The sequence below is a fragment of the Anser cygnoides genome, chromosome 10, assembly GCF_040182565.1.
Source record: "Anser cygnoides isolate HZ-2024a breed goose chromosome 10, Taihu_goose_T2T_genome, whole genome shotgun sequence".
NCBI lineage: Eukaryota > Metazoa > Chordata > Aves > Anseriformes > Anatidae > Anser > Anser cygnoides.
In genome coordinates, this window is record NC_089882.1 from 22,517,529 (window position 1) to 22,529,961 (window position 12,433).

Consider the following 12,433-nt stretch of genomic DNA (forward strand, 5'->3'; position numbering starts at 1 on the left):
ACCCTGCCATGGCTTAGCAAATCCCAGCAGCCTTGCTTTCCTTTCCACAAGCTAAAAAAAAATTAGTGGATGAATAGAGAAACAGACACTTTAATTGACTAGCAGTTCGTGCCTTTTGCAGTGGGCTCCCTTTTGGGGATTCTGTTGTAAAGAAACTCTACAAAGAACTGGAGTGTTAGTGTTCTCAGGGTTGCCCGAGTGAGGAAATAGATTACTGCAATAACCATTTGCTGCCTAGCAAGCATCTGGTGTTTTCAGACGCATACAGTGCAGGAACCAAAAGAGGTCCACACTGGAAACTGCCGGCCCTGCCTGTAACCCCCAGGACAACGAAGTAAACCTTGGTGCAGCCGTGACACGTGCCACAGGCAACAGAAATGCTCAGATGGCCAACAGGGCATGGCCATGAAGTGGCTGCTTCAGCCAGCCCCAGGACCAGGCTGTGGAGGCCGACCCCGAGGCCTGCCAGGCCCGGCTCCCACCCAGAGCTCACGGGGAGCTGCTGCTGCTTGCAGCGGGTGGAATTGGCAGCACGTTTGCACAGTATTAACAGAGAGAAGCACTGTAACAGAAGGGAAAATATGTTGCTAAAACTCAGCCCAAATAAAATCTCCTCCAGGACCGATCAGCCTGCAGTGCATCCAGTCTGATGGTGTGATGAGGAGCAGGGAAGGGGAGCTCACCACCGAGGGAAGCCAAGGAAGGACACGTTGGTCTGCGCACCACAGATGGCGTGGTGCCCTCCACAGTGCTACCTGCAGCTATTTGCTAGGATGGGTTTAAGCCTAGGGGCCTCAGAGCCCCAGAACAGCTTGCTGTTGCTAGCAGTGTCTTCGTCAGGGAGGAGTGCACAGAGCATCCCCTTCAGGCTATGCTTTAGGGCTTTCGTTCTGCCTGCATTCCCCTCCTAGACTTGACAAGAGCATCCTTTCCCTGGCACTGCACTCCAGAGCAGGTGGCAACAGGCAAACAGCTGTGATCGCTGACAGGAGTACACACAGTTCAGCACTGACAGACTAAGGCTTTGCCTCCCTCATTGGGGCTGGCCCCTCCCCTACTGCCATCTCTCTCTGAGGGTTCATCATCTCTTGAGAGACCATCTTCCTTTCACAGGTAATTACTGAACCTGTTACCTCTATCCTCATATTTAGGAATTGAATGTATTCATTTTGTTGGAATACAACTCACTGAAGGCTGGCCTCTTCCCTGTTCTCCACGCTGCCTGCACAGCGGCTGGAGGTACTGAAGGGCAAGGGGGGAAGAGACAGTAACCTCACTAATGTTTTGTCTCACCTCTGAATAGCTCCACCCAGTCTCATGACTGGGGGAAAATAGGTAAGAGCAAAGGAAAGTCACAGGAACCACTGAACATTTTCTAAGTGGAAATAACTAACTTGACATACGAACTGCCTCATGGGGTTACAGAGCAGAGGAAGCCAGATCCTACTCGGAGGTGCACAGCAAAGGATGAAAGGCAGCGGAGGGGAAATCCCAGCCAGCCACAGGAAGAAAAGGGCCATGCTGAGGGTGGCTGAGCAGCTCACACAGAGAGGCTGCAGAATCTCCATCCCTGAATATATCCAAAACTCACCGAGGCAATGCTCTGAACAACCAGGTCACACTATGCAGCTGGCCATGCTCTGAGCCGGCAGCTGCATGAAATGACTTCACAAGGTCCCTTCCAATTGGCATTGTTCTGGAATACTGCAGGTAAGAACTGATGCATGAGAGGGGGAGGTAATGAATCACCATTTTCCCTATGTGATAGTTTTCCTGTCATTTCTGCATTTCCCTCATCTTCCCCAAGGCAAGATGGAAATGAACTACAAAGAAGTGAAGCAGAGACATTAATGACTTGTCAGTATTTTGGAGAAGTGACAAATGTACAGAACTACAGGACTTAAATAACTTCAAGCACAAAATCAGTATTTTCATCCATATTTTATCAGACTTGGGATTCACTGAGTTCAAGATCACATGACTACTAGTCGCCTCAACTTTTTTTTTTCCTATATTCCATTTCGCTCTTTTCAGATTGTTCCCACATTTACGGCAACCTTTCTGCAGGACCTCTCTTCTCGTCTCTTCCCATCTTGCTACCATTGGCACAAGTGTGGGAGAGCAATCTAGGTAAAGCCATCAGGACATTTGTTTTGGTCAGTTGCAAATGACAATCTAACATTTTACAGAATAAAGTTGCACACAATACATGTGAGGTCATAAACACACAAAAAAGCCCTAACCTGCTTCCTAAGTTACTATTGCAGTTCAGCAGCCCTGGTGCTGGTCTGACAGGACTCTGTGCTTCCCCTTGCAGAGCTCACCCTCATCTGCACAGATCACCATGCGAGCAGAGGACATCCCACACAGACTTTACTGCACTACTACGTACATTATATATCACAGAATCACAGGATTGTAGGGGTTGGAAGGGACCTATATATATAAGTATATATATAAACACATACATATACGTACTACCCTTTACCTGCCTTACGAGTAGGAAAACAAACTAAAGAAACATGGAAATTATTTCTGAGAGTCAGGCAGGACCACATCGGCATTATGTTGTGACATAGTTTGTTTGCATATCAGGTTTCTTCTTTTTTAAAGAAGCACGTTATGGCCATTTAAAAAGCCTAGCATAATTATGAAACGAAACACAGTAATTTCATTTATCAGGAGCTTTTTTCAATCAAGCTTCAACACACGCTGCCAAAATCTAATTGTTTATACAAGAACCAAAATTGATATGACACATTCCCACTAAACTACCACACACAGTGTAGTAATTCATGCGAAGTTTAGTTATGTGACTGCCTTCGCGACTTTCATTTCAGAAACCACAAAGTCTACAAATACACTGGATACAGAGCCGAGGTTGAAGGGAGGAAAAATGAAAGGCCTGAGTCCTACTCTGTTACTGAATGGCAGTTTTAACCCATTACAGACAGCAAAAGACACAACCAAAGAAAGAGAGAGAATCTTTGAGGATCATTCCTTTAACCTGTATTTTCAGCTTACCTCTGCATATCTGCACATCACAAGCAGGCAATGAACCACACTGTACGTGCAATAATTAGTACTGTAAACATGGCCAAGACAGATTTCTTTAATTCTTAAAATGGCTGACATTTTCTTCTTTTATATGGATATTCATGTATGGGAGTCATATTACACAGGCAACCTAATTCCCACAGTTAGATACACCTAACTACCTGCCAAATGTATAATTACCTGCCAAAACATAAGTGTAAATTTGATATAAACTCTAGTTCCATTATGCACCATAACACAGAATGAAAAAGGAATTCAGAGGAACAGCCAAACAGATAACAAGTGCCAATGTGATTATTTCAGTGTTTCTTGAAGAGCAGACGGGGCCAAATCTCAAGAGATCAGGAAAATCTAGAAGCACCGACCCATTTGTACTCAGACAACAAAAAAATATTGTATTACCTGGGAGCTGCAGACACTTTGGTACCTCTCCCCATACCCTCTGCAATCACTGGTTTTGAACAACCACTCCTTGCTAGAAGGAAGGCAGTAATGGAAGAAAAATGGCACTAAACTGAAATCAGATCTCTTCCCTAGAAATAACAGTCTTGTCAAGATAAGCCTCCTCCTGAGGACAGTTACTATGTTATTTGTTTTTAAAATCATTGGCTTTTTTCACCTGCAGTTCTGCTGTGTGACACACCACTGGAATGAGTACCATGGGAAAACAAAAGGAACGAGCAGAAAACTCTTACAGGAGACCTCGCATACACACCCCTGTTCAATGCAGAGATGAAGGTCTCCTGAATGAAGGCAGTCTGTATACTATGCTTTAATCTCCTGCAATTATCTGTGTTGGGAAAGAGACAATTACCTAATAAATTGAGAAAGGTCGAAACATCTGCTTCAACAACGTTCCCTCATTTCTCTGTAGCTCTGTCACCAGACTGCAGCCTTTAAAAAAATTCCATCTTCTCTCCCAACATTAAATTTTATTTTTTTTAAATCACTGATAAAATTCACTTTCCACGGTTTCCTTTGATAATTTATTCCATATGTTCCCCTTCGATCATGAGACATATCTTTTGGAATTCACAGTTATGGCTTTTAACTTCCAATCTTTCCCAGGTTTAGGTAATATCTTCCTCTCTGATTCCACTTTAACAGGCCCTTTCAAATTTGCAAGCTGCACTTTACCTGGGTCACGCACACCCAACACCCAGCAAGGGCACAGCCTGGGTGAGAAGGACAGCACCAGGCTCCCTTTACCTAGTGTTTTATCAACTCTCAGACCCACTACCACCACTACTACTTTCTGCACAGGTTCTATGGCTTTGCATAAGCAAGGCAGACCTAAAAAAAAGCAGGGAAGCAAAAGATGCTGTTGGGGTATCCCAGCAACTACTGAATATGATACCTAGCTCTGCTGTTGGTTTTGCTGCTTTGCACATATAAGCGGCAAAGATCTACATAACCAGCAGATTGCTAGGGAGCACAGGACATAGGATGCAGCAGTTCACGTATGCTGGGCCATTCTGTGCATGTTAGTTGTAAACTCTGATGTTCCTAAAACTCCTTTCCAGGGCTCTGTTCCCAAGGTTTGAATTAAGCAAGACATTTCCATATGTGAAGAGTCCTATTCTGCTTCTTTTGAAATGGCACGCATACCCTAATTCTTCTATCTGTAGTTTACGATCAGACTTGGCACATAAAGAGTGGAGGCAGTGAACTCAAGCTGCATTCACTGAGCAGAAAGCTCCTTTTGAATGATTCATCTATTATAGTATTATTGCTAAAATGGATGTTCAGCATTTACAGATGTGAAATGCCTCTATTTGTTTAAATTATACCACTAAAATCTTTCCCACACACTTTTCCACCTCTCCCTCCAGATCACAGGATAAAGGAAGAATTTGCTTACTGGAGAAAAAGCAGTGACTGAGCTGCAAAGTTCATTCTCTCTCTCATTCTTACACACATAACCACAAAAGAGCAATTCTTGTTTACAGGTAAGAGCAAAAAAAAAATCCCTTTGTGCATACCTGTTGGTGTTATACTCTAAACCCCCAACTTCCTTGCTTGCCTGCAAAAGGTCAAGAATTCCTGCTGAACTTCCGCTTTCTTTCTTTACTTTGGAATTACGCCCTGGCTTTGCCTCTGTGTCAATGTGAAGCAAATCTTCATCCGACGAGTCATCACTCTGCAAAAACAAGAAGGCAGCTCACAAAATGGAAACTTACTAAGTTAGTTAAAAAGAACACAAGAATTTCTGCAGCCTGCTGCTCTTCCAAAGACACAGGGCTGGCCATTGTAATTTGCTCTTGTTAACAACAAAATAAAAATAAAAATAAAAATAAAAATAAAAATAAAAATAAAAATAAAAATAAAAATAAAAATAAAAATAAAAATAAAAATAAAAATAAAAATCTGGTACACAATAAAAATCAGTCTCCTTCCAGCCTGTAGGCATGGTGGGTTTTCCTGTTCCCTTCCAACCCTAGGGAGCCAGCTTTGAGAGCAGATCCTACGCATGGGATCACACCACAGTAACAGTGGTATTTCCAGGTGCTGTGTTCCCTTCCCAGCCACTGCTCCTGGTTTTGAGACCCATGCAGCAGCAGAAGTGAGCGTGTGGCTGTATCTATCAGCCCAGACATCATGGCTTAGGTCTGTATCTTGCAAGATGCTTAGCTTGGCCAGCTCAGACGCAGGGACAGACCCATTTCCACCATCCCCGCTACAAAAGAACAGGAATATGGAACAAAGGAATGGGACAGACACATGAGTACCATCTGAGGACGCTGAAGGAAGCTACCTGCAACTAACTGACTTTCTAGGGCTGATACCTCTATGCACTGTAGACTATAATAAAACAACTTTTTTTCTCCATTCCTGCCGGCTTTCAGGCCTCCAAAGTTCTAGCCATTGTTGCTTAGGCTGCCACTACTTCTTTCTTCAGGAACTAGTCTTCTTTCTTAAACTTCCATGCAATGAGATATCAGCATGTTTTGCCCTGCTCCCTCTGCACTACGCTCCAGACTTCAACTACAGGCTGAGGGAAGGAGATATGCATTTATTCTTGAACATCCCTGAGGCAAACCAGGATGAAGAAAACTGTTTAGCTCTTAGGGCTAAATATTTCAGTCACCTACAGTTCTGTGTTAACAAGCTGTTTTTCTTTCTATGATTGATTCAGGTATTAGAATGTGGATTTATATCAACCACAGTTAGACAAAACATTTCAGCATGTCATTTAATTTCCAGCATTGAGCTACAACGCTAACTCAAATAAGAGCAAACTTATGCCTGTACTGTTAAGCTTCTTGATGCAAAGCTATCAACGGGCACACTGACACTGCCTCAAGTTAGGGACATGCTAAAATATCCGTCTGAGCCCAGGGCATTCCAGATGTAAGCCCATAATAGACAGATGGAGACTCTGCTAAGTGACAGTAAATAAAACCTTTAATTGGTACATAATAGGACTTCCAGTAATGTGAAACACCAAATGACATGCCTTCAGTTCTATTAGCATTACTCTGAGTTTCATTGTCAAACATGAACATGGAAATCTTTAATGATCAGTGTTCAAAGGGGGGGACACAGGTCAAAACACTGCCCGGGACAGACACTTGTGCCCATCAACAATGTAACATCAAGCCAGGCACAACATAAAGCTCCTTCTGACCCTTCCCATTCCTTCTTATGGCTTGCTTCTTCTCTTGTGATACTGTTCAACTGTCATGGTCCCTACAAATGTTTCCCAACAGGCCTAATCACATACAAGCAGTGCAAGCCAAATTCTGCTTAGTCCTTACAATGTCTGAATGCTATCTGTTCTGGGCAGGCTGAGGATGTGACAATTGAAAGAAGTCTTCACTACCATCATTTACAGTGCTGTTACCTCACATGGGCAGAAAAAAGACACTATTATCTTGTGAACGAAAGTCACTGATGATTATAGCAAGGCATATTGCATAGCTGCCATTAAGCACTGCCTAGGAGATCTGAGACAACTTTCCAGGCAATTTTGGATAAGCCCCACATACTTTAAGAGATATATAATGGGTGTTCACGTGTGATAGTTACAATAATTACCATACCTTATATGACACCGACTCCACCTTTGGCTTCTTAACAGGAGTATGCTGCAGAGTGTCTTTTTTATCTGATAAAACTGAATAAAAAAGAGGAAAAGTAAGTCATGGTCCTTTTCTCTTCTAAACAGTAGCACTCGTAAGCCTTTACTTTGAAAGCAATTCAAACACAGTTATGTTTGACTAACAGTTAAGGTATGGTTTTCTTTACTGTAAAGCACATAACATAAAGACTAGTTTTGGACAGCGAACACATAAGACCCTGTCACACAGACAAAAAAAGAAAATATTCTTAAAATATTCTTACAGGGCAGTTCTCTTTTTGTAGTGTTTTTCTTCCTTCTGATTGGAAACTCATCAATTTTTAGCTCACCATCATCTGACACATACTCATATTCATCTCGTACAGGTTTTGCTTTATCTTCTTTAAAATTCTGCAGTGACCCAAACACACTAGTATTCAGTTGGGTTTTGACTCCCTTTGAACTGCAAAAAAAAATTACAAATCAGTAACAATATACTGACCAGGAAACATTTTGAGAATAGACAGAGAGGAAGACAATGAATACCTTTCCTCATACAGAAATCTCAGTCAATCTGAACACTTTCAAAGGTGCCAGAGCAATTTAAATCATTTTACAAACATGTTACTGTACCTACAATTTATATCCCCAAATACAATGCAGACCAGAGCAGCTTTCCTGGCTTGAAATAAGCACTACAATATTAAGTTGTCTCAAAGTATATCACGATATACATAATGGACACACAGCATGGAATTTTGGCATGCAGTGTTCATTTAAAAGTTTTTTTGTTGTTGCTTTTTTTTTTTTATGTACCCTGAATAGGACCTGCACAAAATCATTTAATATAACAAATTTAAACTAGTAAGAACCTGAAGTGCCAAAAAACAAGACATAGCATGAATACTGAAGGCAGTAGTCTCAAGCAAAATCCCAGACTCAAAGGTAGATCTTTGCTGTTATGGACAACCAAGACGGATTCAAGGTAAAATCAAGTTCTATAGTAAAAAACTTTTTGTATAAGTGTATTTTCTACATTGACCATAAAGACAGATTTTCACCTTCTTGTATAAAAAAATAATCACTAGACTTTTTAATTTTCTAATTAATGAATATTCTAATATTTTTACTTACCCAAGCAACTTCTTATTAGAGAAAGAGAACGTAAATTTATTGTCCTTATTTCCTGATAAAGGCGTCTTTTCTGATTTGTGTTCCTCTTCCATTTTTAATAGTGAATCAGGTTTACTGTTCTGAAATGCAAAAAGACCCCCCCCAAAAAAAACAATAAAATCAGTTATATGCGTTGCTAATATTTCAGATTCCTAGGTAATGTCAGAGAATCCATTAACCTATACATAGAAAAAATATGCCCTGCAAATGAGGTAAGTAATAGAGAATTATAGTCTTCCTTAGACTAGATGGGTTCTAGTTCAGGGACTTGTCCCTGGTCAAGAAGAACTTCAGCACCAGTTTAAGCAGGGCCCACCACAAATATGCCTGATGTTAAATTTAAGTATAGCTCTCTAAAATTGGTACAGACTGAAGTAAAATATTAAACACTGCTCTTCATCATCATGCTTGTGCAGCTAAGGACAGAATCTAGCACAGTGCCTGTAACATGACCGCATTTTATTCCCAGACTCCACTTGCTTCTTTCACACCTTCAGAAGAGCTTGAATTATGAATTCAATATCAAAGTCATTTAGTCTTCAATTATATTTTAAGCATAGCCCTAATACTTTCCTAAGCTGTACTGGCTAGGTAATTAACTGGTATATATTGATCTGATCACGCTAACCGTGACTGTTTTTAACACAAAATTTAGAACTCAGATGTCTCTGTTAAAAGGTCAGGATTCTTAGTAGCTTTCTGCACAAGAAAAGACACATGCTTCTGTTTCGAGGAATTTTTTTGCACCTTTGTCATTAGAAGTTCGCGAAGTAAGCAAAATTCAGACAGCTATTTTTGCGAGAAAGCCTGTGTCACCCTGTTTTAAAAGGTACCTGGAGAAAAATTAGTTTATTCTATGGATGAATTTTTCTCACCCTACATTAGCTCTCTTGGGAGGCAAGCTTTTAGTCTATGGGGCATGATTCAGATTTCATTAACAATATTTTTATGCCATCAGGAGTTATTGATCTGGAACTACTCCAGACTTAAAGTACTGTAACTAGGTTAGAGCAAGAACCACAAAAGTGATCAGCACTGAAAAATCTATTAGAAGTGTTCCTACCAGCTTCATTAAGGATAAGAATGGACAATTCAGCACATGCTTTTGAAAAACAGCCATACACCTCCTTTATTTGTGCTTACTTTGTTGTTTTCTTTTCAAAAATTTTTCATTGGGAACTGAAAATTGGTGACTCGTACTCTCTGCTTAGGTAGGCCTGTAAACATTTCTCCACCATTGACTTATCTCTATGTGGCAGAACCAGCAACAAAACTTAACAGGAGACCTTACCTTATATTTCCATTTGGCTTCTGTTTTGCTTTTATTTTGCTCTCGAGCTTCAAATTTCTCCACCTCATTTTGCTTATTAGCTGTTTCCTTATTGGGAACACTTAAAACATTCTTTGCAGCCTGGGGAAGAAAATCAACTTGTACTCTTAATGAGGATGGAGCACTGGCATGTTACACAAATACATTTTTATCTAGAATATAAGATGGCATATTTTTGAGAACTCCTTTTCTGATTTATCCCTTTTTGAATTCAAATGTGAGATTCAATCAAATATTGCTGTTTCAGAGACTGCAGAAGATTAGCTGCATTTCTCCTTCATATAGTAACAGACAAGATTACTGTAAAAGCATGTTAACCTCCCTGCCTATTGCTCCATGGACAGGTTTGGCAAACTGCATACAAACTACTAGGAAATTCAGAAGCATTTTAGAAAAGTCTTATGGATTCTTCTTAAGAAAAAATAAATAAAGTGTACAATGCATTATTCTGTCAGCACCTCAAAGAAATCTTGGCCTCTGCTGAGGTCAACAGCAAAATTTACATTAACAGACATCAAAATGAAACTTGTCCTACATGGGCAAAACCAGAAGCAAACTAGTGCTTTATCTTCGTTCACTCATTCTTGAGCAAAATCTCATGCAAACAAGATGCCCCAGAAAAAAGTCCATCTTGTCTGATGGACTGATCATGGAAACGAACGCAAAAGTGATAATAACACTTGAAATATTCATGTAAGCGTACAGGGGCAAAAAAAAAAAAAAAAAAGTCTTAATTTTCATCTCACCTTAGTTTGGAGAGGGACCTGGCAGTAGTTTGCCAGACTCAGCTTGAAATAGTAGGTTTCTTTCTTCATATCAAATGAGTTACCAAACAAACAGTCAAATCAAATTGAGCAGCCAGGTTAAAAAAAAAAAAAAAAAAGGCAAATGCAAAACTCTCATTTACTTCAGTAAAGACAGGGTTTCACACTGTTGCTTAATTTTGTTTTCCATGAGACCTAAGGAGAGATTTTATCCCCACTATGACAAGAACAGGGGGAGAGGTTAAAATACGACCCACCTTTCCCTTCTTTGGCGTCTCAATCTTTGTCAAAGCCTCCTTTGTGTGTGCCTCCAGCAAGTCAAGATTCGGGATGGCTGGCGGTGGACTCTCTTTTGCCTTCTTTCCTTTCTTTTTTCCTTCTCCCTTGACTTTTGGTGTTTTGGGAGGTTTGGGGGGTTTGGGAGGCTTGGGGGGTTTGGGAGGCTTAGATGGCTTGAGTTGTTTGGGGGTTTTCACAGTTTTGGGAGTCTTTTTTTTAGGGAGCTTTTCTACAGGTGGGGGTGGAGATGTCACTTGGACGGGTGATGGTGCGTCCTCCTTCTCCACAGGACAGATCTCCTCAGCATTTGTGTTGGCACTCGTGTCTGCTTTGCTGGCTTTCGAAGCATTCTGTAGTTTGGCACAAAATAGGAAGGCATTCAGATCCACCTGTATCATGTTAGATATTCCTCTGCACCCTCCCGTCCTTACGGAAACAAACACCAGAGAAACCTCCTTCAATATAGGAGTAACAGCATCCATATCTCAGGGAATGGACACCACACCACGTGTCACAGTAGTGTTCTGCCCACCACTAATTTCCCTTCAGCTGCTGCTCAAGCACAAGGTCGGCCTGGAGAAACTCCAGTGCTGAGGAAGTTAACTCTCACCAGGTTATATCAGGTAGGACTCTTCAATGGACTGCCCACACAAACAAACGTATAACATGAATGGTCTTTTGTTTAAAATGCTAATCAGTTTGAGTACAATCACTTCAATTTAATTCAGATGTGATAATGTAGCAGAATCGTATTTCATGCCCTCAGGTAAAATAAGCAGTGAAATAGCTGCCCAATTAAAACTGACAATACCTGACTAATTATAAAGAAGTTATTTTCTGCTTAACTTGCCATTCTGACAATCAATAAAAAGTACATACTGCATCAAAGAGGGTAAGATAGATTTCAATTTTGAGGTCTTTGGATATAGTTAGAATGCAACACCTTCTTCTCAAAGCACAAATGAACTAGCTGCTATCACCTTGCACTGTCACACACCTCAGAGTGGAACATGATACCAGACTTACTGGACAACAGCTCAATACAACCTCTGTGGGTTGTTGGTTTTTTTTTGTTTGTGTGTTTTTTGTTTCTGTTTTGTTTTTTAATATAATGATTATGCTTAATATAATAACTCTGCCTAGAAACCAGCCAAGAGCAAGGCCTCCTACTAGGCCGATGTCCAGAATGATAGATAGCTCCTAGCTCAGACAACATCACAGGTAAGACCAACGAACATAAGAAAAAGGACACAGTATATTGAGCATGATTAGGAGATGGCAACAACATTTTCTGAGCTCTACTGTATTCGTGGGTAGGAAGCAGCTATGTGAAAGGAAAAATAAGGATGGAGACAGGACTGTGGCCTGTCCTGCTAGCATGACGTGGAGGAGGAAGGACGTAGGGCAGGCAGGCAGAGCATGAAGTCAAGGAGACAGCAAACAGGAGCCCAAAACATGTGGCCAGTCAGCCACAGACAAGAGTCCTGAAAAGTAACCCTACTGCTTAAACCTCTCATGAATTATTTTAACAAACAAGATAGGGATAAAAAGATTCATTTATTTCAAGTCCTCTGTTTTAAAGTCTAGCTTATTAAAAAATGAACAGTGTAGTTAACATGACGAAAAGAGCACAAACCTCACTTAATCGTATTTCTTTGGCAAGGTCCTTGATAAGCTGTGCTGGTTTGAAGTTTTCTGGTAGTTCATCTTCATGCTCTGCTAAAGCCTAAACCAGAATAAAGCCAGACTGCTGTTTCTGTGCATGATTTT

The 12,433-nt window shown here is 40.8% G+C and overlaps 1 protein-coding gene across 4 annotated transcripts in view; it reads right to left on the minus strand.

Annotated features, from left to right (window-relative positions):
* The window catches only part of PHF2 (PHD finger protein 2), a 95,822-nt gene that overhangs the window by 11,169 nt on the left and 72,220 nt on the right, over window positions 1-12,433 (minus strand). For all 4 annotated transcript variants that reach the window (XM_048061577.2, XM_048061574.2, XM_067003270.1 and 1 more), the window contains 7 exons: window positions 12,300-12,389; window positions 10,642-11,013; window positions 9,582-9,701; window positions 8,252-8,370; window positions 7,402-7,580; window positions 7,101-7,174; window positions 5,040-5,197 (listed from right to left, as the gene is read on the minus strand). In XM_048061577.2, coding sequence (XP_047917534.1) covers window positions 5,040-5,197; window positions 7,101-7,174; window positions 7,402-7,580; window positions 8,252-8,370; window positions 9,582-9,701; window positions 10,642-11,013; window positions 12,300-12,389 — 1,112 coding nt within the window. The remainder of the gene's footprint in view (window positions 1-5,039; window positions 5,198-7,100; window positions 7,175-7,401; window positions 7,581-8,251; window positions 8,371-9,581; window positions 9,702-10,641; window positions 11,014-12,299; window positions 12,390-12,433) is intronic.